Here is a 27,343-nt window from a genome sequence, read left to right as displayed (position 1 = left end):
GCCCCTCTCTATCGCTCTGTGTTGAGGTCTCTTGCCCCTCTCTATCGCTGTGTTGAGGTCTCTCGCCCCTCTCTCTTGCTGTGTTGAGGTCTCTCGCCCCTCTCTATCGCTGTGTTAAGGTCTCTCGCCCCTCTCTCTCGCTGTGCTGAGGTCTCTCGCCCCTCTCTATCGCTCTGTGTTGAGGTCTCTCGCCCCTCTCTATCGCTCTGTGTTGAGGTCTCTCGCCCCTCTCTATCGCTCTGTGTTGAGGTCTCTTGCCCCTCTCTATCGCTGTGTTGAGGTCTCTCGCCCCTCTCTCTTGCTGTGTTGAGGTCTCTCGCCCCTCTCTCTCGCTGTGTTGAGGTCTCTCGCCCCTCTCTCTCGCTGTGTTGAGGTCTCTCGCCCCTCTCTCTCGCTGTGTTGAGGTCTCTCGCCCCTCTCTATCGCTGTGTTGAGGTCTCTCGCCCCTCTCTATCGCTCTGTATTGAGGTCTCTCGCCCCTCTCTCTCGCTCTGTGTTGAGGTCTCTCGCCCCTCTCTCTCGCTCTGTGTTGAGGTCTCTCGCCCCTCTCTCTCGCTCTGTGCTGAGGTCTCTCGCCCCTCTCTCTCGCTGTGTTGAGGTTTCTCGCCCCTCTCTATCGCTGTGTTGAGGTCTCTCGCCCCTCTCTCTTGCTGTGTTGAGGTCTCTTGCCCCTCTCTATCGCTCTGTGTTGAGGTCTCTCGCCCCTCTCTATCGCTCTGTGTTGAGGTCTCTCGCCCCTCTCTATCGCTCTGTGTTGAGGTCTCTTGCCCCTCTCTATCGCTGTGTTGAGGTCTCTCGCCCCTCTCTCTTGCTGTGTTGAGGTCTCTCGCCCCTCTCTATCGCTGTGTTAAGGTCTCTCGCCCCTCTCTCTCGCTGTGCTGAGGTCTCTCGCCCCTCTCTATCGCTCTGTGTTGAGGTCTCTCGCCCCTCTCTATCGCTCTGTGTTGAGGTCTCTCGCCCCTCTCTATCGCTCTGTGTTGAGGTCTCTTGCCCCTCTCTATCGCTGTGTTGAGGTCTCTCGCCCCTCTCTCTTGCTGTGTTGAGGTCTCTCGCCCCTCTCTCTCGCTGTGTTGAGGTCTCTCGCCCCTCTCTCTCGCTGTGTTGAGGTCTCTCGCCCCTCTCTCTCGCTGTGTTGAGGTCTCTCGCCCCTCTCTATCGCTGTGTTGAGGTCTCTCGCCCCTCTCTATCGCTCTGTATTGAGGTCTCTCGCCCCTCTCTCTCGCTCTGTGTTGAGGTCTCTCGCCCCTCTCTCTCGCTCTGTGTTGAGGTCTCTCGCCCCTCTCTCTCGCTCTGTGCTGAGGTCTCTCGCCCCTCTCTCTCGCTGTGTTGAGGTTTCTCGCCCCTCTCTATCGCTGTGTTGAGGTCTCTCGCCCCTCTCTCTTGCTGTGTTGAGGTCTCTTGCCCCTCTCTATCGCTCTGTGTTGAGGTCTCTCGCCCCTCTCTATCGCTCTGTGTTGAGGTCTCTCGCCCCTCTCTATTGCTCTGTGTTGAGGTCTCTTGCCCCTCTCTCTCGCTCTGTGCTGAGGTCTCTCGCCCCTCTCTATCGCTCTGTGTTGAGGTCTCTCGCCCCTTTTTCTCCCAGGTTGCCGTGGTGAAGATGAAAGACACAGAGAGAGTTTATGCCATGAAGATTCTCAATAAGTGGGAGATGTTAAAGCGAGCCGAGGTGAGTGGGGAGCCCGGTCCCGTCTCCGGTCCCAGTCCAGTTCTACTGCTCCTGTGTAGACCGCGTCAAGCTATTGACACGTGAACCCGTGATGTGCACAGACGGCGTGTTTCAGAGAAGAACGGGACGTCCTGGTGAGAGGAGACAGTCAGTGGATCACGACTCTGCACTACGCGTTCCAGGACGACAACTACCTGGTGAGTAACGGGTCCACCTGGTCCTGGTTCTGGTGCCGCTGCTGTGGGGGTCCGGGTGACCGACTGTGTTTTTCGGTGTCCTGTACTGCAGTACCTGGTGATGGATTACTATGTGGGCGGGGACTTGCTAACGCTGCTCAGCAAGTTTGAAGATCGTCTTCCAGAAGACATGTCCAAGTTCTACGTGGCCGAGATGGTGCTCGCCGTCCACTCCATCCACCAGCAGCGCTACATCCACAGGTACTGGTTGTACTGGCGAGCACCCAGCAGACGGATGGCGTTGGATGCAGCATCAGTTTCAGAGGAAATGGACTCTTCCTGGCAGCAGTGCCCCCTGGGAAATGTAGTTATGTCCTGTTCAGTCTTCCTTCCTGTGCAGAAACTGATCCCAGTTGCCCTCCAGTTAACCACGCCACATCCCAGTTAGATGAGAGATGGTGGAGAGAGGTCTGCTCCGAGTCCTCGCTCTTTTATTTATAGTCTGACTGTTGCCGTGGCAACTTGTCTGCGTGAGAATCGGGTTTCAGAAGATGTTTCTGCAGTCGATGCTATCAGTTCTGACCTCCCTCAGGTTTATCTCGAGCCCCGGACCCGTTCCATCCCATAATAATGAGGCGTTCCGCTGAACGCGTTTGTCTTTGTGTCGCAGAGACATCAAACCCGACAACGTCCTGTTGGACGTGAACGGCCACATCCGCCTGGCGGACTTCGGATCCTGCCTCCGCATGATGTCCGACGGCACGGTAACACAGACCCCGTTACCGTCTGGCTAGAACCCCGTTAATGTCTGGCTAGGACCCCGTTACCGTCTGGCTAGAACCCCGTTACCGTCTGGCTAGAACCCCGTTACCGTCTGACTAGAACCCCGTTAACGTCTGGCTAGGACCCCGTTACCGTCTGGCTAGAACCCCGTTACCGTCTGGCTAGAACCCCGTTACCGTCTGACTAGAACCCCGTTACCGTCTGGCTAGAACCCCGTTACCGTCTGGCTAGAACCCCGTTACCGTCTGGCTAGAACCCCGTTAACGTCTGACTAGAACCCCGTTACCGTCTGGCTAGAACCCCGCTACCGTCTGGCTAGGACCCCGTTAACGTCTGACTAGAACCCCGTTGCCGTCTGACTAGAACCCCGTTACCGTCTGGCTAGAACCCCACTACCGTCTGGCTAGAACCCCGCTACCATCTGGCTAGAGCCCCGCTACCATCTGGCTAGAACCCCACTACCGTCTGACTAGAACCCCGCTGCCGTCTGGCTAGAACCCCGCTACCGTCTGACTAGAACCCCGCTACCGTCTGGCTAGAACCCCGCTACCATCTGGCTAGAACCCCACTACCGTCTGGCTAGAACCCCGCTACCGTCTGGCTAGAACCCCGCTAACGTCTGGCTAGAACCCCGCTAACGTCTGGCTAGAACCCCGCTAACGTCTGGCTAGAACCCCGCTAACGTCTGGCTAGAACCCCGCTAACGTCTGGCTAGAACCCCGCTAACGTCTGGCTAGAACCCCGCTAACGTCTGGCTAGAACCCCGCTAACGTCTGGCTAGGACCCTGTTACCGTCTGGCTAGAACCCCGTTGCCGTCTGACTAGAACCCCGTTACTGTCTGGCTAGAACCCCGCTAACGTCTGGCTAGGACCCTGTTACCGTCTGGCTAGAACCCCGTTACCGTCTGGCTAGAACCCGCTCGGGGCCCTCCCGGGGATGACTGGTGTCTGCGTGCCCGTTCAGGTGCAGTCCTCCGTGGCGGTGGGCACCCCGGACTACATCTCCCCTGAGATCCTGCAGGCGATGGAGGACGGGATGGGCCGCTACGGCCCGGAGTGCGACTGGTGGTCCCTGGGGGTCTGCATGTACGAGATGCTGTACGGAGAGACGCCGTTCTACGCCGAGTCGCTGGTGGAGACCTACGGGAAGATCATGAACCACGAGGTCAGTCCGCCCGTCTCCCCCGAGGACGGACTTCCTTTGAGTTTGGGCAGGAACTCGCCCGTCGGGCTGCGCTGGATGGTTGAACCTGAAAAGTGTTGGAGCTGCTCTGATGTCTCCAGACTCGTGTCCTACTTCCTCTCTTCTAAATGCGATCTGGTCTCGGGAGACGAGCGGCCGCTGTCCTGCTCTCCGTTCCTGTCTTCCCGTCCCTCTCCGGCCTCGTTACTCCGTTTCCTGTTTCCCCTCTTATCGTTTTCCTTCCTGTTCATCTTCAGGATCGCTTCCAGTTCCCCTCCCACGTGACCAACGTCTCCGAGGACGCAAAGGACCTGATCCAGCGCCTGCTCTGCTCCAGGGAGCGGCGTCTCGGCTTGAACGGGATCTCGGACTTTAAGAGCCACCCGTTCTTCGGCGGGATCGACTGGGACAACATCCGGGCCACCGAGGCCCCTTACATCCCGGATGTGTCCTCGCCGACTGACACTTCCAACTTTGATGTGGACGACGACGTCCTCAAGAACCCGGTGAGGAGGAGTGTCCGGTGTTCTGAGCCGGGTCCCGGTCCGGCCCCTCGTTGGCTGGAACCGGTCCTGCCTCAGGTCATTGTGGAGCTGATCCAGTCTGACGGGCGGTTTCTCCTCCAGGAAATCAGCCCCCCTCTGCTGCACGCGGGTTTCACTGGCCAGCACCTCCCCTTCGTCGGTTTCACCTACACCACCGGAAGTTGCTTTGCAGACGGCGCCTCCATAAGCCGGACCGGGCGCGGCGCTCCTCAGGAAGTGGACGGGGAAGGAGGAGGTCAGGAGGTGGAGGCTTTTGAGAGGAGGATCCGCCGGCTGGAGCAGGAGAAACAGGAGCTGAACCGCAAACTGCAGGGTGAGGCGGGACGCGTGCTGAAGCGTTTAATTCTGACCGGCTCCTGACGGATGCTGAACCCCTGACCTCTGTCCTCCATCCGCCCAGAGTCGACCCAGGCCCTGCAGGCGCCGGCCCGGGGAGGAACGCTGACCCGAGACAAGGAGATCAAGAAGCTGAACGAGGAGATCGAACGGCTGAAGAAGAAGCTGGCAGGTCAGAGAGAGGGGAGGAGCCTGGTTAGCGTAGCGTTAGCATGTTCTTCTGTGATCCCTGTTAGCTGTCAGCATCCTGCCGTTGAAGCTACCTCTCTGTCGTAGACTCTGATAGGCTGGAGCACCAGCTGGAGGAGGCGGTCACGCTGAGGCAGGACTACGAGAGCTCCGCCTCCAAACTGAAGACCCTGGAGAAGCAGGTGAAGACCCTGAGACAGGAAAAAGACGAAGTCCACAAGGTACATCACACCCCGGCTGTGTCGTCATAGTAACGGAAGCAGGATGGCGCCCATTGATGCATCTGTCATACAGCTGTGTGTGTGTGTGTGTGTGAGACGTACAATAATTACTCCCTGAGATCGTGACGCTAGTTTTATATCCAATACTTTGCTATTATGATGCGTTCAGGTACCTTATTAAGGTGAATTATAGAAGTCATGGAGTCCATTTACCTTCTGGACTCATCCTGTGTCCTCCTCCTCCTCCTCCTCCTCCTCCTGCGAGCAGCAGCTGTCCGACTCTCTGGAGCGTCTGAGGAGTCAGACGAAGGAGCTGAAGGAGGCTCACTCTCAGAGGAAGCTGGCCCTGCAGGAGTTCTCCGACCTGTCGGAGAGGATGGCCGACCTCCGCTCCTCCAAACAGCGTCTCACCCGGCAGCTCCGGGACAAGGAGGAGGAGATGGATGTCGTCCTGCAGAAGATGGACGGCATGAGGCAGGAGATCCGCAAGACGGAGAAGAACCGCAAGGAGGTGAGGCAGTCCTGAAACCCTGGGGGCGACCCGATCAATAAGCTGGTTTTTATCGAGTTGTCATTCTTCTTTTCGTTCATTAGAGGGCGACGGTGATCAATGTTTAAACAGGATGTAACTTATTTATCAACTGAGTGAAGATTAATAATCAATTCATAGTTTATTTACACATAAAACAGTTATCTTTTTAATTGTCATGCTTGTTTTGTTTTTATAAATAAAGTTGATGTGACATGAGACGGGCAGATTTTCACAATAAAAGCATTGGGGGTGTGCGTTTCTCAGCTCGAGGCTCAGCTGGACGATGCAAAGGCGGAGGCGTCCAAGGAGAGGAAGCTGAGGGAGCACAGTGAGGTTTACTCCAAACAGCTGGAGTCTGAGCTGGAGAGCCTGAAGGTCAGAGGTCACGCACACGCACACACACACACGGCCAACCGTCTGAAACTCAAACTGCTCCTCCTGCATCTGCTCTCAGTCCCAGCAGGGACGGAGCGCAGCGACCGGAGGGGCGGAGTCTCAGCAGGAGCTGTCCCGTCTGAAGGCGGAGCTTGATAAGAAAGTCCTGTTCTATGAGGAGGAGCTGCTGAGGAGAGACTCCGCCCACTCCTCCGAGATCAAAAACCTCCGGAAAGACCTGCACGAGTCCGAGGGGGCGCAGCTCGCTGCCAACAAGGAGCTGCTGCAGCTCCGGGACAGGCTGGACAAGGACAAGAGGGACAGGTGAGTCCCGAAGCAGGCCCAAACGAGGGGCAGGTGGGTTCTGACCCGGTTCTGGTTCCGTGCGTCCCTGCAGACGGACGGAGATGGACGAGGCGGTGGCCGCTCTGAAGGAGAAACACGAACGAGAGAAGAACCTGTCGACGGAGGAAAACCGCAAACTGACGGCCGAGACGGACAAGGTGAGGGACGGGCCGGACCCGGTCCGGGCGCAGGCCGAGACGGCGTCCTAACGGGTCTGTCCCGCTGTCCCGCTCAGCTCTGCTCCTTCGTGGATAAACTGACGACTCAGAACCGTCAGCTGGAGGACGACCTTCAGGACCTGTCCTCCAAGAAGGAGAGCGTGGCCCACTGGGAGGCCCAGATAGCAGAGATCATCCAGTGGTGAGTCCGGACCGCGTGGTTCTGGACCCGGCCCCGCCTGGGGGGCGCCCCTCATGAGTCGCCGTGCGTCTGTGTCCGCAGGGTGAGCGACGAGAAGGACGCTCGCGGCTACCTTCAGGCTTTGGCCACCAAGATGACGGACGAGCTGGAAACGCTGCGCAGCTCCAGCTTGGGGACCAGAACTCTGGTAGGAATCCGGGTTTGGGCCGAGCCCCCCCCCCCCCCCCCCACGGCTGTCTCCGGTTTGGCCCTGACTGTTCCTCTCTGGCCCCGCCCCCCCGTGCAGGACCCCCTGTGGAAGGTGCGTCGCAGTCAGAAGTTGGACATGTCGGCCCGGCTGGAGCTCCAGTCGGCGCTGGACGCTGAGCTCAGGGCCAAACAGCTGGTTCAGGAGGAGCTTCGCAAAGTCAAAGCCGCCAACATCAGCCTGGAGAGGTCGGAGGTCACGCGGAGATCCACCCGTCGCTCTGCTCGGCCGTCTCTCTGCTCACCCGCCTGTCTCTCTGCAGTAAGCTGAAGGAGTCGGAGGAGCGGAGTCGAGATATGGGGGAGCAGGTGGACAGCCTGAAGAAGGAGATGGAGGAGAGTCGGGCCCGCCCCGATAAAGGTCAGGCCTCCGGGGCGCCTCAGGGTTCGGAATCGTTACTGGTCCGAACCCAAGGCAGGGCCTGATACCCCCCCCCCTCTCTGCAGGAATGAAACTTCCAGACTTCCAGGACTCCATCTTTGAATACTTCAACACGTCTCCTCTGGCTCCTGACTTCAGAGTGAGTCGTCTGTCCCTTGGCCCCGCCTCCCTTCTCTTTTTTCCTTGTTTAGATTTGTAATTTCACAAACTCTTGTGTGCGATCGAGTTCAGCCTGTGATGACGGGATGTCATTTAACCTTCCGTGTTCAGCCGATCGGCAAGTCGCACGATGATGATGTCACTCGAGTGTAGCTTTGAATGTCTGAAGTTGTTGTTTGTGTTCTCTCTGCAACATTGAGGCGTCAATTTGCTCCGCCTCCTCGCTGTTCGCTCTCTGGGAACAAGTAAGTTCACCCGCCAGATTACCCACAATCCCTTGCATACCACCCTTACCCTCACTGTCCCGTGGGGCAGCTCGCTGTCAGAACTAACCTCAGCTGTAGCTGCTAGCTTCGTGCTAACAGCGGGCCATTGATTTTTGTGGTTACGGTTAGCGTCCATCTGATTGGCTCATTGGAACATCAGTCTTTTTGTACATCGCCCAATCAGCAGGCGGCTCAGGGGAGCATCGTTGATTTATTTATTCACAACGAGGGACGCCTGCTGGTGTCCGTCCGTCCGTCCGTCCGTGATGAGGGCAGCGCCGGAGGGGCAGCTCTTGTCTTCCGTTGTTCCTGTCATCTTATTGGTTCCCCATGAGGTGCACGTGTTGCCGTTAGCGCTAGCTATGAGTAGCAGCTGTGCTTTCCTCGCTCTTCGTTTTCGCCGAAAAGTCAAATGACGGCAACACGACGTCACAAAAAACGGGAAACGGCGCCGGACTGATTTTAAATCCGCTCCAGACGCCGTCAAACGCCTTTCTCCTCTTCTACCTGCAGAACACAGACATAGACTCCACCCCTCAGAAGGCAGAGACCACGCCCCCCTCTCCGTCTCCAGTCTCCGATAACGAGGTCAGTCCCGAGCGGCGGTCGTTCGCGCCGGTGAACGGTTGCTTGGCGTGTTCTGACTCGCCGACCGGTTTGTGCTAACAGGAAGCTAAAGCGGCCTCCGTTCCAGCGAGCCCCTCCCCCACCTACCAGCGCTCAGGGCTGTCCCTACCAAAGGTGTGTGTGTGTGTGTGTGTGTGTGTGTGTGGGGGGGGTCGGTCGGGTGAGCGAGGCGAAGCTTCGTGTTGAACGGCGTGTGCTTTGTTCGCAGCCCAAAGCTCACCAGCTGAGCATCAGGACGTTCTCCAGCCCCTCCCAGTGCACCCACTGCACCTCGCTGATGGTGGGGCTCGCCAGGCAGGGCTACGGCTGCGAAGGTACGCCCCCCCCCCCCCCCCCCGCTCGGACACGCCCCCGCCACAGCCGCGGCTAACGCCTGCCTCTCTCCTCAGTGTGTTCCTTCATCTGCCACGTTTCCTGCAAAGACCACGCCCCCTTGGTCTGTCCAATCCCAGCAGAGCAGGCCAAGAGGCCGCAGGGCATCGATGTCCAGCGAGGCATCGGCACCGCCTACAAGGGCTACGTCAGGGTGAGCGGCCAAGGCGGCACCGCCCCCTCGGCACCGCCTCCTGGCTCCGCCTCTCACCTCGCCGTTTCTCCGGCAGATCCCGAAGCCCAGCGGCGTGAAGAAGGGCTGGCAGCGAGCGTTCGCCGTGGTCTCCGACTGTAAACTGTTCCTCTACGACATCCCGGAGGGGAAGTCCACCCAGCCGGGCGTGGTGGCCAGTCTGGTGCTGGACCTCAGGTGAGGGGGACGCAGACGGGCGTCCCGTCCACGCGCGTCTTCCTGCCGCCGTCCTGGCTGCTGGTCCTGGAACGTCTTCGCTCTGTTACAGGGACGAGGAGTTCTCCGTCAGCTCGGTCCTGGCGTCCGACGTGATCCACGCCACCAGGAAGGACGTCCCGTGCATCTTCAGGGTAGGAGACCCCGCCCCCACGCCCCGGGGACGCCGGCCGGCCGCGCCCTTTGTCCCTGACCCCTCTTCCTTTTGTCTGTCGGGATCAGATGACGTCGTCTCAGCTGATCGCCCAGCTGTCCTCGCTGTCTCTGCTGGTTCTGGCGGAGAGTGAGGTGGAGAAGAGGAAGTGGGTCCGGATCCTGGAGGGTCTCCAGAGCATCCTGGCCAAGAACCTGCTGAAGAACCGGCAGGTCCACGTCCTGCACGAGGCCTACGACGCCTCGCTGCCCGTCATCAAGACCGCGCTGTCCGCCGCCGTGCTCGGTACCGCCCTCGGCGGCGCTCGTCCTTTCCCCGTGGCGTTCCGCTCCGTTGACGTTTTCTTTCCCTTCAGATCCGGAGAGGGTCGCTCTGGGAACGGAGGACGGCCTGTTCGTGGTGGAGGTGACCAGAGACGGTGAGACAGACAGACAGGCAGACAGACAGGTAATGTCCCGTTGAGTCCGAGTAACGACCTTCCGTCCCCGCCCCCGTCTCCGCCTCCAGTGATCGTCCGGGCGACGGACAGCAAGAAGGTTTATCAGATCGACCTGATCCCGAAGGAGAAGATCGTTGCTTTGCTCTGCGGTCGGAACCGCTACGTTCACCTTCACCCCTGGGGGGCGCTAGACGGGGCGGAGTCCGCTTTCGACGACAAGTTGCCGGAGACCAAGGGTTGCCAGGCGATCACGACCGGCGTGCTGCGACCCGGAGGCCCCGCCTGTCTGCTGGCGGCCGTGAAGCGTCAGGTGAGCTCACCTGGGGGGGTCCGCCTGGAGGCCCCGCCCCTCGCCGCTGCGGGTTCTACCGTGTCGGGTCCTCCCCCTCCAGGTCCTGTGCTACGAGATCACGCGGACCAAGCCGCACCACAGGAAGCTGTGGGAGGTGCAGGCGCCGGACGTGGCGCAGTGGCTGGGCATGCTGCGGGAGCGGCTGTGCGTCGGCTACGCCTCCGGGTTCGCCCTGCTGGCGCTGCAGGGGGAGGCGTCGCCCGTCAGCCTGGTCAGCCCGGGGGACCCGTCGCTGGCCTTCCTGGCCCAGCAGCCGCTGGACGCCCTGCACGCCCTGGAGGTGGGCGCCACGGAGTTCCTGCTGTGCTTCAGCCTCCTCGGGATCTACGTGGACGGGCAGGGGCGCCGGTCCCGGGCGCAGGAGCTGATGTGGCCCGCCACGCCCCTCGCGTGCAGTACGTCCAGCGCCGTAGGACGGTAGAAACACGGGCGACCCCGTCCCGCCGTCAGGAAATGACCGGCGCTCGTCTCTCTCTCTCTCGCCAGGCTCAAACTCCTCCCACCTGACCGTCTACAGCGACTACGGCGTCGACGTGTTCGACGTCCACACCGCCGAGTGGGTCCAGACCATCTCCCTCTGCAAGGTAGGCCCCGCCTACAGCCAATCACAGCGCAGCCCCGGGCTCACGTGACCTCTGCCCTCAGATCCGACCCCTGAACGTCGACGGGACGCTGAACCTGCTGAGCTCAGAACCGCCGCGTCTGCTTTACTTCAGCAACGCGTCGTCAGGTAGAACCCGGGCCCACCTGAGCGCCGAAGGCCCGCCCCCACCCAGACGCTGACCCGTCTGTCTGTCTCCGCCTGTCTGTCCCTCCAGAGGGAGGCCTCGCCATCCCGGACACCTCGGACCACAGCAGGAAGTTGATGGTTCGAACCCGCAGCAAGAGGAAGTTCCTGTTCAAAGTTCCTGATGAGGAGAGACTTCAGCAGAGGAGGTGTGTGTGTGTGTGTGTGTGTGTTAAGGTGTGCGCGTGTGTGTGTGTGTGCGTGTGTGTGTGTGTGTGTGTGTTAAGGTGTGTGCGTGTGTGTGTGTGTCGTGTGTTAATGTGTGTGTTAATGTGTGTGTGTGTGTGTGCTTGCGTGTGTGTTAATGTGTGTGTGTGTGTGTGTGTGTTAATGTGTGTGTGTTAATGTGTGTGTGTGTGTGTGTGAGTGTGTGTGTTAATGTGTGTGTGTGAGTGTGTGTGTTAATGTGTGTGTGTGTGTGTGTGTGTGTTAATGTGTGTTGTGTTGTCGTTGTCGTTTCCAGGGAGATGCTGAGGGATCCCGAGCTGAGATCCAGGATGATTTCTAATCCGACCAACTTCAACCACGTGGCCCACATGGGACCAGGAGACGGCATGCAGGTCCTCATGGACCTCCCTCTGGTACCTCCTCACTGCAGCTCCTCCTTCTGGCATGTTCTCCCCCCCCCCCCCTCCCTCTGTTCATCACACTGACTTCCTCCTCTCTTCTCTCTTCGCCTCCCCCTATCTCCCCCCCCCCCCCCTAATATGCAGGTTGGTGATTTCACCTCCCTCTCCCCTTCCCCGTCTCCCTCCCCCTCCTCTTCCTCCTCCCGTCACACCCTCATCTCTCCCCCCTCCAACTTTGAGCACGTCTATCACATGACTTCGGCGTCGGCCGGCGCTTTCTTGCAGAAAGAGGCCTCCTCTTCCTCCTCCTCCCAGCAGAGCCTCTTGCAGCCTTCCTCCTCCTCCTCCTCTCCCTCCATCTCCTCTCTGGGAAGGGTAGGCCAGCTCCTCTCTCTCGCCCCCTCCTCTGCTCACCCTCCTTCCCCACACTCCTTCCCTGCATGTCTGCACTGGTGAGTTGTGACTCGTCGGACGCTGGAAATTACTGTAAATCTGATATGACTTGAAGGCATCATCAGTCAGCAGCAGCCACAACCCTCCTTTGAAACCTCAGTGACTACATCTCCCATGAGCCCCGGCAACAGCCTTCTGGGAGACTGAGTTCATGATTTGAATGCCCAGTTCATGAGCAGAACTTTAATGGAACCACCAGGGGGCGCTGAAGCCGAGGTTAACGGCTGTGTGTGTGTGTGTGTGTGTGTGTGTGTGTGTGCAGAGCGTGCTGTCTTCCTCTCAGGAGGAGTCAATTAGAGATAAGCCCCGCCCACTGTCTACTATCTCCCGGCAACAGAGGAGCAAGGCACACATCACTCGCACGGCTTCAGGTACGCACACGCCTGTGTGTTTGATGGTTATGATGTCACACGCACGATGACATCATCAGCTTCGTGTCGTCTTTGTGTTTTGGACACGCACACTGTCTGAACTCTGATCTGTGTTCTCATTGGTTCAGATTTTGGGGGAGGAGCATCGTCTCGAAATGTCTCTGATCTTGACCACAACCTGGACCGAGAGGTAACACGCACGCACGCGCACGCACGCACGCACGCACACACGCACACACACACACACACACACACACACACACGTCTGGTTTGGGACGGTGAACTTTATCATTGCTCTCTCTCTCTGCCCCCCCCCCCCAGCCCGACTCGGACTCCACCAAACACTCGACCCCCTCCAACAGCTCCAACCCCAGCAGCCCCCCCAGCCCGAACTCCCCCCACCGCAGCCAGCTCACGCTAGAAGACCTGGATATGGATCCCTGAGGCTCCGCCCACCCTGTACACCTAGGGGAGGAGGATGAACCAATCAGGCTGGAGACAGTTTAAATTTTACTTGATGATTTTATTGTGGCGGGGTGAGTCTGAGCTTCCTGCTGCTTTTGTATTGATTAGATTTTACCTGCTGGGAAGCCCCGCCCCTGGTTTTAACCGAGCCCTACTGATGGCTGCTGTGTTTGACCTTCGACCTTTAGTCTGATTGGCCCTGTGGGACCAATCCTTTTCTTCTTTATTAAATAACTTCCTATTAAAGCTTTTGTGGGCTGTTAGCGGTCGAGCTAACTGTGGCTAACAGACAGGAGGTCTCACTCTGATGGAATAAAAAAAAAACACTGTATGAAATTAATTTCAACATTTTGTTAAAGTTGCACATCAAGTTGTTTGTAGGAGAAAAATAACCTTTGATTTTGTGTCTGATCTTTCCTGTTGCCCCCTTGACTCCGCCCTCTGACTTCAGAGGTCAGGTGAGAGGGGAAGGCGGGGGGGGGGGGAGCTCACCTGAACACTACTGCTTTTTCTTCCGGAGTCACCAGTTCAAGGATCTTTGTAAAATGATAAAACATGTTAGCAGTCAAACAAACTCAATAAAAGAATCTGAAGAGAAAGATTCACATTTTAATTATACTTTTATTTTTTTACATTCATATTTATAAAACAGGTTGTTGAGGAATGTTGACCAGGTCGCCTAGCGATGACTCGGCAGAAATGTATGATCCACCTGTCCTGAACTCCGTGGGCGGAGTCAAGCCCTGTAACCGGTGAGGCGACAGGATGTTCTTGATGCCATGGCGACGGAAGCTCAGGTCTTCACGCAGGAAGCTTCTGCCGTTTTTCAAAGTAAAAGTCTTTCGTTGAAAGCTCAGTTCTTCCACCGGATTTGCTGAAAGAGAAGACGAGCCGTTCAGTCAGGTCACATGACGAAGATGGAAACCGCTGACCCCTCCCCCTCCTCTTCCTCACCGAGTTATTGAGCAGTTCATTGATCTTCCTCTCCTCTGCAGATCCCTTCTCCACCTTTCCCCTGTATCCTAGCAACAGCTGCCGGTCCTTCAGGTCCCGGTACGTCTGCTCGACACAAAGAACACCCGTCAGGTGGTTTAAGCAGTCGGCCAATCAGAGAGCTTCTTTCGTGCGTGTCTCACGTTGATGACGATGTCGTGACATTTGTGTTTCTGAGCCAAACTGATGCGCAGCTCGGCGTCTTCCACCAGCGCCACGTAGCCCTGGAGCACCTGTCAATCAAGCCACACCCCCGTCAGTCCCGCGGAGCAACCTGGCTGTGCGATTGCAGGCCACGCCCCTTCACCTGTGTAGGGGCGGAGCTTTTCTGTAGGACGTCAACGACTCGCTGGAAGCTGAGCGGAGACTTTTTCCTGGCGAAGCCGAGCCAGTTCCTGCTGGTGAAGAGGGCGTCTACGTCCGACCACGCCTTCAGCTTCGCCCGAGCCGCCAACGCCGTCACAAAGTACTGCTTCGCCGGGATCTGGGGTCAAAGGTCAACGGCTGTCGATCGGCGCGTCGAAGAGACCGGCGATGAGACAACGGCGGCGCTCACCTTGAAGGTCTGACGGACGTTCAGCGGGCTGCTGTACGTTCCCTGCAAAGCAACAAAGAGCCGGTTCAATCCGGTTCCACTAATCCGGATCACGGCGCCGGACCCACCTCGGGCTCGGCGTAGTGGTAGAAGCAGCAGTAGTACAGCGTGGTGACCAGCGGCGTGTTCACGATCGAAGCGCGGCGGGGGAACTTCTGGAACACGTCCACAGTCCCTCCGAGCTCAGCCTGCTGATCGTTGGCCTGGAAACCAGGCGGGACAGACGACAGTTCAACTGGGATTAAAACCAGGCGGGACAGACGACAGTTCAACTGGGATTGAAACCAGGCGGGACAGTTCAACTGGGATTAAAACCAGACGGGACAGTTCAACTGGGATTACAACCAGGCGGGACAGTTCAACTGGGATTACAACCAGGCGGGACAGACAACGGTTCAACTGGGATTAAAACCGGGCGGGACAGACGACGGTTCAACTGGGATTAAAACCGGGCGGGACAGACGACGGTTCAACTGGGATTAAAACCGACTGAGTTAAGTTACATTTCAACCACAAACCTCGATGATAATCTGTCGCTCCAGCAGCGTGAAGTGATCCTGGACCAGAGCGGCGTCTTCCCCCGGAAACGGGAGACTGAAAACAAACAAACAAACGAAAGAACAAACAAAGAACAAACATCTCTGAGGTCGTTCAGGAGAAGAACAAAAACAAACAATCAGAACTCAAGGCCTCGCTCACCTGGCGCAGGTCTTCAGGAAGTCCCGCCTCTTGTTTTCATCAGCAATGCTCAGGTGTTCTTTGTACTGCAGCAGCTATCGCCATGGAAACAGACAGGAAATAACATTGCTTCCTGTCGCCATGGCTACAGCTAGCATGTTAGCAGCGGGTTCAACTTACAGCCACGTCTTCCGTCCGGCCCAGAGCTCTGAAGACAAGGAAACAGATCATGAAATACATCAGGTGTGTCAGGTGCAGGTACAGGTACAGGTACAGGTACAGGCGTGGACAGACACCTGAGCAAATCCAGCAGCAGCCTCTGGTCCCTGGTCTCAGTCAGATAGTGGATGAAATGTCTCAGAGGCGTCTCCCTGGACTCCAGCTCCCGAAACAGAACCTCTGAGCAGAAGACAGGTAGAACTGATCCTGGACCAGGTCTAACCGAACTGATCCTGGACCAGGTCTAACCGAACTGATCCTGGACCAGGTCTAGCCGAACTGAATCATAGGGAGCGGTGGTCTCACCTTTATTCAGAGTCCTCTTTAAAAAAATTAAAACCTGTAGGGAGATGGAGCAGAGCGTGTTCAGCTGCGATTGACGGGCTTGTTAATAAAGTTTACAGGTTTGTTGTGAATCAGACTGTAAATAAAGTTACGGCAGTGATGACGTTTCCGTCGTGAGCGCCGACGGCGAAGTCGAGCAGCAGCAGTTTGTCCTGAAGAGACCGAAACTTCTCCAGAGACACAACCTGAAACACACACAGTAATACTGAACAGTAATACTAGACAGTAATACTAGAGTAATACTACACAGTAGCACTGCAGTATTTCTGACAGGTTTTACCTTTCCCTGCTGCATCCTGCTGACCGTCTCCTCCGGCGACCAATCACTGACGTAATCCTGACATCACAATGTGACATCATCGTCAGGCGACCAGTAGACAGACGGCAACGAGATGACCAGTGACTGTAATCAGATTACCTGCCTCACCTTGTATTCAGATTTGGGTTTTCTGAGTTCGGGAGCGTAGAGCCTGGCGGTCGATTCGCTGAACGCTGAAGCACCAAAATGTGGGCGTGAACCTTTATTCATGTATTTATACTTCATTTCTTCTTCATTTTTATTTCAGTATTTGGAGTTATTTCTGTCTTCCTCTGATGGATCAATAATAACGAATCGGATCATTCGTTCGAGTTCAGACTCACAGTCGTTGAAGGACTGGAAGCTTCCTCTGGATCTTCCTGCAGAGCAACGGAGTGAAGCTTCGGTCACGTGACCCGGTCGTGACCCGATCGTGACCCGGTCGTGACCCGATCGCGACCCGATCGGGTCACGCGTCTCACCTTTGAACAGAGCGCTCAGCGAGTACCCAGAGTTACTCTTGCTCATGCTGGGCGTGTCTGTGTTGATTTTGGGTAAGGCGGGCTCTCTGTCTGTCCTCTGATTGGATGCTGCCGTCTCTCTGACCGACCAGGAGATACCTGAGGAGCCAATCACAGTTCAGGATTTTCAGCAGGGGCCCAATTACAAGAATGACTTCTTACTCTCGACGGGCTTTCCACTCCAGCTGACTTTCTCCACGTCATCGTCTTCTTCATCGTCATCTTCCTCCACCATGCTGCGGATGCTGTTCACAGCTTTCTTTGACTCTTGTAGCTGACGACACACAATCACACAATCACACAGACACACAATCACACAATCACACAGACACACAATCACACAATCACACAGACACACAATCACGCAGACACACAATCACACAATCACACAGACACACAATCACACAATCACACAGACACACAATCACACAGACACACAGACACACAATCACGCAGACACACAATCACACAATCACACAGACACACAATCACACAGACACACAGACACACAATCACACAGACACACAATCACAGGTGCAGTGACACACAATCACACAGACACGCAGACACACAATCACGCAGACACACAATCACACAGACACACAATCACACAGACACACAATCACAGGTGCAGTGACACACAATCACACAGACACGCAGACACACAATCACGCAGACACACAATCACACAGACACACAATCACAGGTGCAGTGACACACAATCACACAGACACACAGACACACAATCACACAGACACACAATCACACAGACACACAATCACAGGTGCAGTGACACACAATCACACAATCACGCAGACACACAATCACAGGTGCAGTGACACACCCGAATCCTCCACAACACGCAACGAATATTTACGTTCATTAAATCAGGCTATTAGCATTAATAACCAGGTTCGAGTTTAAATGATAAAAGTAGATTAAATGCAGTAGTTTAAAGTTAAGAAAACAAAAACAACATTTTCCTAGAACTGAAGCTGACGTCATTTTATAGACTCTCGTTTCTCCCAGGTTCCCTGAACCCATCAGGCTGGTTCCGAGTCCAGTTCGGGTCTTACGCTGTCGTCTTCATCTTCGAAGGAGAAGGCTTTGAACGTGGAGTAATCCCAGTAGTCTTCATCGTCTGCTTTACTCTTCATCATCTGAACACATCACAACTTTATTTAAAGTGCCAACGCGAACAGCACGGTCAGCTGTTAGCTGCTAATGCTATCAGAATGATTTAATATTCGAGTCGGAAAGTTCTCGCGTTAATAATCACTGCTCACGCGTGTATTTATGCGTATTCACATGTAATAATGTGTATTTGCGGTGTATTTGTACGTATTGCTGTGTATTTTGTGAGGTTTTTGAGCATATGACAGCAGGAAGCTACTTAGCATGCATTAGGCTAACAGCGGTTTTTAACGGGACGTCATTCTTTGTTACGATGAAAGAAAATGTTAGAAAGAGTGACGTAATCACGCAGATACGTCACATATAAATCTATACAACAATAATTCGGTTAACGCCAATAATCATCGGTACCGATCAGCTGTTTTTACCTTCAGCTCGTCTCCCTCTTCCTCTCTGACGGAAGCTTTCAGCCGCGCGGTGGCTGCTGGGAGTTGTAGTGAATCCTCTATCGATTAATTATAATCTCTAGCCCTGTCCCCTCTCATGTCCTCCCTCCCTACGTCCATGTCCCTTCTCCTGGGTCGTCCTCTAGCCCTGTCCCCTCTCATGTCGTCCCTCCCTACGTCCATGTCCCTTCTCCTGGGTCGTCCTCTAGCCCTGTCCCCTCTCATGTCCTCCCTCCCTACGTCCATGTCCCTTCTCCTGGGTCGTCCTCTAGCCCTGTCCCCTCTCATGTCCTCCCCTCCTACGTCCATGTCCCTTCTCCTGGGTCGTCCTCGAGCCCTGTCCCCTCTCATGTCCTCCCTCCCTACGTCCATGTCCCTTCTCCTGGGTCGTCCTCTAGCCCTGTCCCCTCATCATGAAGCCAAACCGTTCCAAAGATTTTTTTTATTCTCTCATGGAATGTTTGATTTATTACAGACACACAAATATTACTGTTAAATACACAAAGTACACAACACGAATATACAAACGAAACCCGACAGGCGTATAAAAATAAACAAACATCGAGGAGGACGGCGCTTCTTTAAAAAGGCGTTTAAGATCTATTCTGACTAAAAGGCATCACAAGTCGATGCTTTCTTTCTTTAACTGATCACTCATATTGATCCCAGTGACATCTGATGGAGGTCAAAGGTGAGTCAGGAGCTAGAGGACTTCCTCCTCCTCATAGCCGTAATCTGAAACACAAACCCAATCAATCAATCAATCAGTGCGTTTATTAATATGTTTTCAGATCGTTATTCATGCTATAAATTCCTCCTCTTTCCCAGAATGCACCTGGAAATTTCATTCTGCACTGACCTCCGACGAGCTGCAGAGCGCTGACACACTCCTCCTCCACCTCCTCTTCCTCCTCCTCCTCCTCCTCGCCCTCCGGCGCAGTGGGCGGAGCCACCTGGCCGGAGCCGAGGTCTGCTTCTGGTTGGGGCGTGGCTTCGGCTGTCGGTTCTGGGGTCAGGGCGACTGACCTTTCCTCCTGAGAAGTCAAACACGCCGCGTTTAAGCAGGCCACGCGTTTCCATGGCAGCAGGTGAGGTGGGCGTGGTTCCTCACCTGGACAGCTGTTTTCTTCTTCTTTGATGCGGAGGATATGAGGTGGCGAACCCTGGAGAGGAAGGCGTATGTTCATATTGATCGCCCGCGGGATCACGGATCGGCTGACGGTACCTTTTCCCGATGATGCTCGTGGTCGCGGCGAGACTTCGGTTGATGTCGCTGCTCTTCTTGCGGCGGCGGCGGGCAACTCGTTTCCGCGTGGCGGCGGCGGCGGCGTCTGGGAGGTCGGAGGAGGACCTGCTGGGACTGCTGCCCCCGCCGCTTCCTGTCCCTCGGCTGTTCAGGTCTCTGAGGACGTCGTAGTTGATCTTGCTGGAGATCCTCTTCTTCTCCAGCATCCTCTCGATCGCCTCGCCCGCCGTCGACGCCAGAATCTGCTCCTTCTTCTGCTTGGCTTTCTTTGGCTGGAAATGGAAGCCAGTTGAAACTTTATTGACATAGAACCTTCGATTAATTTAATCTTTATTCAACAGCGACTCAGTGCCATCCACGTGTGATTGAAGTCTAAACTTTATTTAAATGAAACCAGTCACAGGTGGGCTGTGAAACGGGGCGGCCCCCTGGTGGCTAGTGTAAGTACTGCAGCCAAAGGCCGGCCCTCTGGTGGTTAGTGTAAGTACTGCAGCCAAAGGCCGTCCCCCTGGTGGTTAGTGAAAGTACTGCAGCCAAAGGCCTGCCCCCTGGTGGTTAGTGTAAGTACTGCAGCCAAAGGCTGGCCCCTGGTGGTTAGGGTAAGTACTGCAGCCAAAGGCCGGCCGCCTGGTGGTTAGTGTAAGTACTGCAGCCAACCTTCGTTACTCTTTACCTTCTCTTTATATGTCCCCTGTTCTTTCTCTTTCTTTATCCTCTCTTCTTTCTCTGAAACAGATTGAAAGAGAATCTGAAATCTCGAGTGGACTGTATTGATGACGACAATGATGATGATGATCCATCGTCCTGACCTTGCTGCTCTTTCAGGTATTCGGCGTTCTGCTTCATCCACAGCTCCGTCTTCACCTTCACCTCCTCATCGTTGAGAATGTACTGCAGCCCAAGGAGGACATGTCCATTTGTGCTTTGTCTCTGGTTATTACTCACCAAAAGACAAGTTGGCTTTGTTTGTTCAGCATTAAATCATAAAGGACGTCCTGACAGGATGTGATGTAATCAGCGGCGGTTAGCCGTAGCGCTAGCTGGCCTCTCATCCGTAAGCAGCGGGGGTTTGGGGTAAACTGTCTCTTTAAGTCCCACATCCAGGATCAGAGAAAGATGCGGAGCTCAACGCAAATTGGATCAGGTGTGTAAAAACTCAATGAGTGAACTGACCTTATCGATCTCCTCATCGTCAATCCCGCCCAGGTCCAGGTCGCCGCCCTCCTTCCCTTCCTCTGGGTGCAGGACGCTGAGTCCACTCTTACCGCCTGGTTTCTCGTCCAATGTCTGCTGGAGGCCGAGGCTGACGGGGGGCGGCAGCTTTCCTAGGATGACAGTCAGAGGCGTGGCCCGATGCTGAGACCCCTCCTCCTTCCTGCTGTCTGCAGCTGTCTTGCCCCGCCCCTCCTCCTCTTGGATCACCTGGCACAGGAAGTCCTGCGTCAGTTGCTGGGCAGCGGCTTGGAGCTCGTCGTCTTCAGCTTCCGGTGGCTCCTTTTCAGAGGTCACGGACAAATCTTCTGCAACTTCAGGCTCTGAAAACAAGAATTAAAGGACCGTTGAACATCCCCGTTTCCACGGCGACCTTCGGACAGACTGGACGGCCATCGTACCGGTCTCTTTGGCGTAGGCGGCGTAGATCCCACTCAGCTTCGGCCTGCTTTTTTCCAGCTCGGTCTCAATCTCATCTTTGTAGCAGCTGATTTGTCCTAATAGCAGAAAAGGTGTCTTTAGTGTCCTAGGTTCCTGTCCTAAGGTCCTGTCCTAGGTTTATGTCCTAGGTTCATGTCCTGGGTTCATGTCCTAAGGTCTTGTCCTGGGTTCATGTCCTAGGTTCATGTCCTAAGGTCCTGTCCTAGGTTCATGTCCTAAGGTCCTGTCCTAGGTTCATGTCCTAGGTTCATGTCCTGGGTTCATGTCCTAAGGTCCTGTCCTGGGTTCATGTCCTAGGTCTCGGGTCCCAGATCAATACGGGGTCCCGGGTCTCGGATTGGTACCGGGTCGGTACCGTGTCCCTGATCGGTGCTTGGGGACCCCTGTTCTCAACGACCCCCTGAGTGTTCTAAAGTGTTCTAAAGACCCGGAACATGGTTTGGAACCGACCTTCGACGTCATCCAGCTTCTGGGCCAGCTGCTGCTCCAGCTGCAGGCGGAGAGAGGAGAGGACCGAGTCGACGATCGGTTCGGTTATTGATCGTTAGTTTGCTGCCGTCAGCAGCCAATCAGAGATGGGGGCGGGTCTACCTGCTGCATCTTGGCTTTGTGCTGTCCGGCGATGAAGGAGGGCGGATCACATTCCTGCTCCAGATCGATTCTCATGAACTCGTCGATGGTCAGCTGGCTGGTGGGCGTGTCCTCGAACTCCGTTAATCTGGGAGGGGGGAGGGGACGGATGATCTGCTGCGACCCAGCTCCATCGGTCTACGGGGCTCTCACCTCTTCCTCAGCGTGGTCTGGCAGACCTTCACCACGCCGATCACATCCTTCACCGTCCGACGGAACTTATGCATCCGAGCTGCCACCAGGAGCGCTGAGGTGAGGAGAGGACACGGGGGTGAGCATGCAGCGTCTCTGTCGACCTCCCCCATCAGACGCGTCTCCGTGCCGGACCTGCTCCACAGAGCCCGGAGGGCCGGCGTCCCGTGTGCATCCAGTCCCTCTTCATCCTCTGGACAAGACGAAGAGCCGTCATGGAGACCTCGTGAGTTTTCAGCCCGAACTCCAACATGTGAGCGAAGCGGGGGATGTAGAGACAGGGGTCTGAGGAGGAAGAGGGGAGGAAGAGGAGACGTTCAACGATTTAGTTGACGTTCTGCTCTAACGCATGACGTCGCAGGGTGACCGTTTTTCCGCGCTCTGTCGCCCCCGCGCGGCGCAGCTCGGTGGAGCAGCAGGAGAGTTTAAGATGGCGTCCGGAGACACGAACGCAGGCGGGTGTCGGAGCGAGCGGGACGGGAGTCTGACAGGTGAGGCCCGGACGAGGCCCGGACGCGTCCCCGGGGTCTGACGGACGGGGCCCGGACGAGGCCCGGACGCGTCCCCGGGGTCTGACGGGTGAGGCCCGGACGCGTCCCCGGGGTCTGACGGACGGCGCCCGGACGAGGCCCGGACGCGTCCCCGGGGTCTGACGGACGGGGCCCGGAGGAGGCCCGAAGGAGGCCCGGGGCGGCGCGTTCGGCTTGTTGACGTTGCCGCACTGCATGGCGGGTGTCGGTCAGGTTGAAGGCTAAGCGGCTAGCGACGTGATGCTAGCGGGCAGACGGAGGTTGCGTGATTATTGATGAGTCGACCTGCCGACGCTATCGGCTAAAATCAGCCCAGACGTGATCGATGCGCGGCTGACGTGTTTCAAGGTCGGGCTCACTTCATTCACCCGATCGGTACGTCCCATGCGGGCGGGAACCCTCACCCTGACCTCCCCGTCCTCCCCCGGGTGTCCCAGAACATTCAAACGAACGTCGCGTTTGTGTTCTGATGAGTCATGCTAACATGGCAGCTTGCATCCGGATCATATTGATATTTATTATTAGATATTTCTAGAAGGCTTAATCCTGCTGCCATGGAAACAGAGATCACCGGATTAAACCACAATGGGTGTAGAGAATAAAGCCGCCGTCGTGACGTCACGGCGTGCGTCAAACCGCATTGAGATGCTGTTAATCCCCGACAGGACGCGGTCGTCGCGCTGTGAGGTGGTGACCAGGAGGAGGACAACATGGCGGCCGAGCTTTTCTCCACCAGCCTCCCCCACAGCAGCGAGGAGGAGGTGAAGAAGAGCTTCATCCAGCAGAGCGACCCGGCGCCGCCGGCCAGCGACCCCGAGCACGAAGACGTTCAGCCGAGCGCCGCCGACCGGGACGAGAGGGACGGCTGGCAGGAGGCCCAGCCCACGCTCCGGGAGAGGTGAGCGGCGGGCGGCGCCCGACCCGGGCGTTCGGTTCTGCTCGTTGATTCGCCGTTGCCGTTTCGTCCCGCAGGAACGCCCTGATGTTCAACAACGAGCAGATGGCGGACGTCCACTTCATCGTCGGGCCCCCGGGAGACACGCAGAGGGTTCCCGCTCATAAGGTGTGACGCTGCGCCGCCTCCCCTCGCCCTGCCCTCTCTGGGCCGGGCCTCTGATTGGTTGCCTGTCTTGGCGTTGCAGTACGTCCTGGCGGTGGGCAGCTCCGTGTTCGGCGCCATGTTTTACGGGGATCTGGCCGAGGGCCAGTCTGAGATCCACATTCCTGACGTGGAGCCGGCCGCCTTCCTCATCCTGCTGAAGTGAGTGCGGACGGGACGGTGGCCCCCCCCTGCCCCCCCCCCCCCCCACGCCGTGTGTCCTCACGCTGCCGTTTGCTCCGCCCTCAGGTACATGTACAGCGACGAGATCGAGCTGGAGCCCGACACGGTGCTCGCCACGCTCTACGCCGCTAAGAAGTACATCGTCCCGGCGCTGGCGAGGGCGTGCGTGGCCTTCCTGGAGACCAGCCTGGAGGCGAAGAACGCCTGCGTGCTGCTGTCCCAGAGCCGGCTGTTCGAGGAGCCGGACCTGACGCAGCACTGCTGGGAGGTGATCGACGCCCAGGCCGAGCTGGCGCTGCGCTCCGAGGGCTTCTGTGAGATCGACCGGCCCACGCTGGAGATCATCCTGCGGCGGGAGTCGCTCAACGTCCGCGAGGTCCTGATCTTCCAGGCGGCGCTGAGCTGGGCGGCGGCCGAGTGTCGGCGCCAGGGTCTGGCGGGGACCCCCAGGAACCAGCGGGCGGTGCTGGGCAAGGCCCTGCGCCTGGTCCGGATCCCCGCCATGACGTTGCAGGAGTTCGCGGACGGGGCGGCGCAGTCGGACGTCCTGACGCTGAAGGAGACTCACGACATCTTCCTGTGGTTCACGGCCTCCGACAAGCCCAGGCTGGACTTCCCGCTGCCGAAGCGGGCCGGCCTGGCGCCGCAGAGGTGCCACCGCTTCCAGTCCTCGGCGTACCGCAGCAACCAGTGGCGCTACAGGGGCCGCTGCGACAGCATCCAGTTCGCCGTGGACCGCCGCATCTTCGTCGCCGGCCTCAGCCTGTACGGCTCGAGCGGCGGGAAGGCCGAGTACAGCGTGAAGATCGAGCTGAAGAGGCAGGGGAGCCTCCTGGCCCAGAGCTTCACCAGGTTCCTGTCCGACGGGTCCAGCAGCACGTTCCCCGTCCGGTTCGAGCACCCGGTCCAGGTGGAACAGGACACTTTCTACACCGCCAGCGCCGTCCTGGACGGCAGCGAGCTGAGCTACTTCGGACAGGAGGGGATGACGGAGGTCCAATGTGGGAAAGTGACTTTCCAGTTCCAGTGTTCGTCGGACAGTACCAACGGGACCGGCGTGCAGGGCGGGCAGATCCCCGAGTTGGTCTTCTACTGCTGAAGCAGAACTTCCTGTCAGAGCGCTCGTTCCGACCGCCGGGTGGCGCCGGGGAGACGGAAGCTGACTGAATGTTGTTGTAAAACTGTAATCTGATTACTGTCTGTGGTTCTCAAAGTAAATAATGATCGAAAATTAAAGTCGAAGTTACTGAAACAGAAAAGGACAAAATCCTCGGCTGCAACTGTTTGTGGGTGTAGTGTCAGGCAGCTGCCACGAGGGGGCAGGAAAGAGCCCCGAGGTCTGAATTCACCTCGCTGCTCGGGTTGATGCTAAATCTCACTGATTCACGTCCGTTAATAAATAAACCGTTTGATAGGAAGAGCTGCGGGATCCTCACCGATGGCGGGGGCGTTGATGCAGAGCTCGCGGGCCAACAGCAGGAAGGTCTTCCCCAGGATGTACACGTTCACCTGAACACATGAGACCTCAAGCTGCTGCTACTCTGCTGAGAGCCTGATTATTCTGGGGGGGGGGGGGGGGGGTCGGTCCTACCTGCAGCAGGTCGCTCAGGTCCAGCAGCATGTCTGAAGTGCAGTTCAGGAAAAGGAGCAGCTTCTACGCGGAGGCCCAGACAACGCAACAGAACTACGCCCGGACGCATCGCTGGTTGCTAGGATACGCGGAGGCCCAGACAACGCAACAGAACTACACCCGGACGCATCGCTGGTTGCTAGGATACGTGGAGGCCCAGACAACGCAACAGAACTACACCCGGACGCATCTCTGGTTGCTAGGATACGTGGAGGCCCAGACAACGCAACAGAACTACACGCGGACGCATCGCTGGTTGCTAGGATACGTGGAGGCCCAGACAACGCAACAGAACTACACCCGGACGCATCGCTGGTTGCTAGGATACGTGGAGGCCCAGACAACGCAACAGAACTACACCCGGACGCATCGCTGGTTGCTAGGATACGTGGAGGCCCAGACAACGCAACAGAACTACACCCGGACGCATCGCTGGTTGCTAGGATACGTGGAGGCCCAGACAACGCAACAGAACTACACCCGGACGCATCGCTGGTTGCTAGGATACGTGGAGGCCCAGACAACGCAACAGAACTACACCCGGACGCATCGCTGGTTGCTAGGATACGTGGAGGCCCAGACAACGCAACAGAACCACACCCGGACGCATCGCTGGTTGCTAGGATACGTGGAGGCCCAGACAATGCAACAGAACTACACCCGGACGCATCGCTGGTTGCCAGGATACGTGGAGGCCCAGACAACGCAACAGAACCACACCCGGACGCATCGCTGGTTGCTAGGATACGTGGAGGCCCAGACAATGCAACAGAACTACACCCGGACGCATCGCTGGTTGCTAGGATACGTGGAGGCCCAGACAACGCAACAGAACTACACCCAGACGCATCGCTGGTTGCTAGGATACGTGGCGTCCCCTCAGTGCGGCAGACCAGGTAAAGGCAGGCGGCGATGACGTGCTCCGACTTGCGTCCTCGCGTCAGGTGTTTGCTGACCACCATCTTGAAGAAGTTGAAGGCCGTGTCCAAGCAGTGCTGGTTGAGCTGCAGCTGACTGCCCAGCTGCTGGATCTGGCGCTTACCTGGAGACACGGCTCGTTAGCTTAGCTCGTTAGCTTAGCCCAGATCCGTTCTGGGATCGTACTCGTGAAGGCCTGGCGTGATGATGATGATGATGACGCTACTCACCGCTCTGCAGGGTCTGGGCTCTGGATTCTTTGCCGACGCTGGTGTGATAACCAGAACCGATGAGAGGAGCTTTAGCCGGACCTGCAGACGGACGGACGGACGGGTGAGTCGGGATCGGATTTCATGCGTAGCGCGTCCTTTCGTTTGTCAACCGATGTCTCTGTGATCGGCGTAAACCTGCCGAGCATCATCTTCCGCTGTCGCCATGACGACCAGGTGACGAGCTGCTTAGATTAGGAACCACAGGGCCTTGCCGCTTTTCTTTGCGACCACTAAAACTGGAACGTGGGAGCGGGTGTCTCGATGGCCTTTAGTTTGTCATCCTTGAGCTTTTTTGACACAAATTCAGGTTTGTTGACAAGCAGCCGGTTCGTTTGCTACGCTACTGCTAACAGGAAGTCACCGGAACCAGAACTCCTGAATATCCGCCTCCTAACTTAAAGCGGCCCGTCATGAAATGCAGGCCAGTCTCCAGCTGTAATGGATTACTTGTAATGGATTACATGCATGTAAGATCCGCTGACGCAGACTGATGGGCTAACGATGGACACGGCTGGTCTCACCGTCAGCCGAGACAAACTGTCCCACGGCAGATGAAACGCCTCCACTTCCTTCCACAAACTGAATCTCAGAGACGATGATGTTGTCCTCGAGGACGGAACCGCATCCGGTACACACAGCGCTGCCCCGGGCCTGGTCCACGTCTATGTCTGAACCCCCGCAGGTCCGACACACCCTGGAGCTCATTGCTGGAGGTCAGAGGTCAACGCTGCCCTGGGGGGGGGGGGGGGGGGAAGGTAAGTTGAGGTAAATCTGCGTGTTGGTCCTTTAATAGCACATTCGTAACGTTTATTTAACGGACCTATCCGTGTCTATGTGAGAGCAGAAGGGCCGTGAACGCATCACCGCGGACCATCAGCGTTAAAACACCGAAGAAATAAGGCAGTTCGATGCGTTCAAAGACCTCCGTTAACAGCCGATTGTAAACTGTTACCCTCGGCTGGTCCTATTGATCATCTGGATTCATTGATTAATAACTCA

At 56.8% G+C, this 27,343-nt stretch overlaps 4 protein-coding genes across 5 annotated transcripts; 2 read left to right on the top strand and 2 right to left on the bottom strand.

Annotated features, from left to right (window-relative positions):
• Positions 1 to 1,579: 1,579 nt before the first annotated feature.
• cdc42bpb (CDC42 binding protein kinase beta (DMPK-like)) lies at positions 1,580 to 13,357 on the top strand. Its single transcript, XM_068753771.1, has 37 exons — positions 1,580 to 1,666; positions 1,768 to 1,863; positions 1,955 to 2,103; positions 2,513 to 2,606; positions 3,590 to 3,790; positions 4,066 to 4,314; positions 4,435 to 4,666; positions 4,754 to 4,861; positions 4,966 to 5,099; positions 5,368 to 5,610; positions 5,896 to 6,006; positions 6,086 to 6,330; positions 6,404 to 6,509; positions 6,587 to 6,711; positions 6,793 to 6,898; positions 6,998 to 7,146; positions 7,221 to 7,318; positions 7,405 to 7,478; positions 7,699 to 7,743; positions 8,278 to 8,352; positions 8,434 to 8,505; positions 8,600 to 8,705; positions 8,781 to 8,917; positions 8,994 to 9,133; positions 9,225 to 9,306; positions 9,395 to 9,611; positions 9,682 to 9,744; positions 9,834 to 10,075; positions 10,158 to 10,512; positions 10,604 to 10,701; positions 10,763 to 10,847; positions 10,936 to 11,053; positions 11,368 to 11,485; positions 11,618 to 11,848; positions 12,189 to 12,297; positions 12,426 to 12,487; positions 12,619 to 13,357. The coding sequence occupies exons 1-37, from the start codon at positions 1,598 to 1,600 to the stop codon at positions 12,739 to 12,741; spliced, it is 5,067 nt and encodes a 1,688-aa protein (XP_068609872.1). The 5' UTR covers positions 1,580 to 1,597; the 3' UTR covers positions 12,742 to 13,357.
• A 6-nt stretch (positions 13,358 to 13,363) lies between these two features.
• vipas39 (VPS33B interacting protein, apical-basolateral polarity regulator, spe-39 homolog) lies at positions 13,364 to 17,979 on the bottom strand. 2 transcript variants are annotated; one of them, XM_068753411.1, is made up of 19 exons: positions 17,974 to 17,979; positions 17,488 to 17,571; positions 16,574 to 16,685; positions 16,373 to 16,510; positions 16,235 to 16,270; positions 16,020 to 16,084; positions 15,873 to 15,929; positions 15,685 to 15,777; positions 15,554 to 15,587; positions 15,325 to 15,427; positions 15,209 to 15,236; positions 15,050 to 15,123; positions 14,869 to 14,944; positions 14,419 to 14,553; positions 14,312 to 14,353; positions 14,063 to 14,239; positions 13,899 to 13,988; positions 13,717 to 13,821; positions 13,364 to 13,636 (listed from the first exon to the last, which is right to left on the bottom strand). In XM_068753411.1, exons 2-19 carry the CDS (start codon positions 17,569 to 17,571, stop codon positions 13,616 to 13,618), a joined length of 1,470 nt encoding a protein of 489 aa, XP_068609512.1. In that variant the 5' UTR covers positions 17,974 to 17,979; the 3' UTR covers positions 13,364 to 13,615. The 2 variants fall into 2 exon arrangements, with proteins under 2 accessions (XP_068609512.1, XP_068609513.1); XM_068753412.1 differs by lacking the exons at positions 17,488 to 17,571; positions 17,974 to 17,979 and having other exon boundaries at positions 14,419 to 14,622; positions 16,574 to 17,148.
• A 465-nt stretch (positions 17,980 to 18,444) lies between these two features.
• Positions 18,445 to 27,049, bottom strand: brf1b (BRF1 RNA polymerase III transcription initiation factor subunit b). Its single transcript, XM_068754158.1, has 17 exons — positions 26,866 to 27,049; positions 26,303 to 26,383; positions 26,023 to 26,196; positions 25,116 to 25,147; positions 24,961 to 25,033; positions 21,848 to 21,997; positions 21,674 to 21,767; positions 21,482 to 21,608; positions 21,341 to 21,380; positions 20,851 to 20,946; positions 20,411 to 20,772; positions 20,047 to 20,128; positions 19,911 to 19,963; positions 19,217 to 19,509; positions 19,103 to 19,154; positions 18,851 to 19,025; positions 18,445 to 18,726 (listed from the first exon to the last, which is right to left on the bottom strand). The coding sequence occupies exons 1-17, from the start codon at positions 27,047 to 27,049 to the stop codon at positions 18,695 to 18,697; spliced, it is 2,100 nt and encodes a 699-aa protein (XP_068610259.1). The 3' UTR covers positions 18,445 to 18,694.
• Positions 22,117 to 24,760, top strand: LOC137909699 (BTB/POZ domain-containing protein 6-B-like). The gene is made up of 5 exons (XM_068754159.1): positions 22,117 to 22,203; positions 22,908 to 23,140; positions 23,215 to 23,305; positions 23,385 to 23,503; positions 23,591 to 24,760. The coding sequence occupies exons 2-5, from the start codon at positions 22,953 to 22,955 to the stop codon at positions 24,621 to 24,623; spliced, it is 1,431 nt and encodes a 476-aa protein (XP_068610260.1). The 5' UTR covers positions 22,117 to 22,203; positions 22,908 to 22,952; the 3' UTR covers positions 24,624 to 24,760.
• Positions 27,050 to 27,343: the final 294 nt, after the last annotated feature.

This window comes from Brachionichthys hirsutus, chromosome 20 (genome assembly GCF_040956055.1).
Source record: "Brachionichthys hirsutus isolate HB-005 chromosome 20, CSIRO-AGI_Bhir_v1, whole genome shotgun sequence".
In the NCBI taxonomy this organism is placed as follows: Eukaryota; Metazoa; Chordata; class Actinopteri; order Lophiiformes; family Brachionichthyidae; genus Brachionichthys; species Brachionichthys hirsutus.
Note: the sequence above shows the minus strand (reverse complement) of the source record. Positions and strands in the feature narration are given on the sequence as shown.

Bases quoted from the DNA above. Each gene is read 5' to 3' on its own strand.
- cdc42bpb (XM_068753771.1), top strand. From the start codon at position 1,598: ATGAAAGACACAGAGAGAGTTTATGCCATGAAGATTCTCAATAAGTGG. The intron at 1,864-1,954 runs GTGAGTAACGGG...CCTGTACTGCAG, and splicing joins TCCAGGACGACAACTACCTG to TACCTGGTGATGGATTACTA. The intron at 2,104-2,512 runs GTACTGGTTGTA...TTTGTGTCGCAG, and splicing joins CAGCAGCGCTACATCCACAG to AGACATCAAACCCGACAACG.
- vipas39 (XM_068753411.1), bottom strand. From the start codon at position 17,571: ATGATGAAGAGTAAAGCAGACGATGAAGACTACTGGGATTACTCCACG. The intron at 16,686-17,487 runs GTAAGACCCGAA...GTGTGTCGTCAG, and splicing joins TCGAAGATGAAGACGACAGC to CTACAAGAGTCAAAGAAAGC. The intron at 15,237-15,324 runs GTGTCTGTCCAC...CCTTGTCTTCAG, and splicing joins CTGCTGCTGGATTTGCTCAG to AGCTCTGGGCCGGACGGAAG.
- LOC137909699 (XM_068754159.1), top strand. From the start codon at position 22,953: ATGGCGGCCGAGCTTTTCTCCACCAGCCTCCCCCACAGCAGCGAGGAG. The intron at 23,141-23,214 runs GTGAGCGGCGGG...TTCGTCCCGCAG, and splicing joins CAGCCCACGCTCCGGGAGAG to GAACGCCCTGATGTTCAACA. The intron at 23,306-23,384 runs GTGTGACGCTGC...TTGGCGTTGCAG, and splicing joins AGAGGGTTCCCGCTCATAAG to TACGTCCTGGCGGTGGGCAG.
- brf1b (XM_068754158.1), bottom strand. From the start codon at position 27,049: ATGAGCTCCAGGGTGTGTCGGACCTGCGGGGGTTCAGACATAGACGTG. The intron at 25,148-26,022 runs GTATCCTAGCAA...ACTGCACTTCAG, and splicing joins CCGCACTGAGGGGACGCCAC to ACATGCTGCTGGACCTGAGC. The intron at 20,129-20,410 runs GTCAGTTCACTC...CTTGGGCTGCAG, and splicing joins ACGATGAGGAGATCGATAAG to TACATTCTCAACGATGAGGA.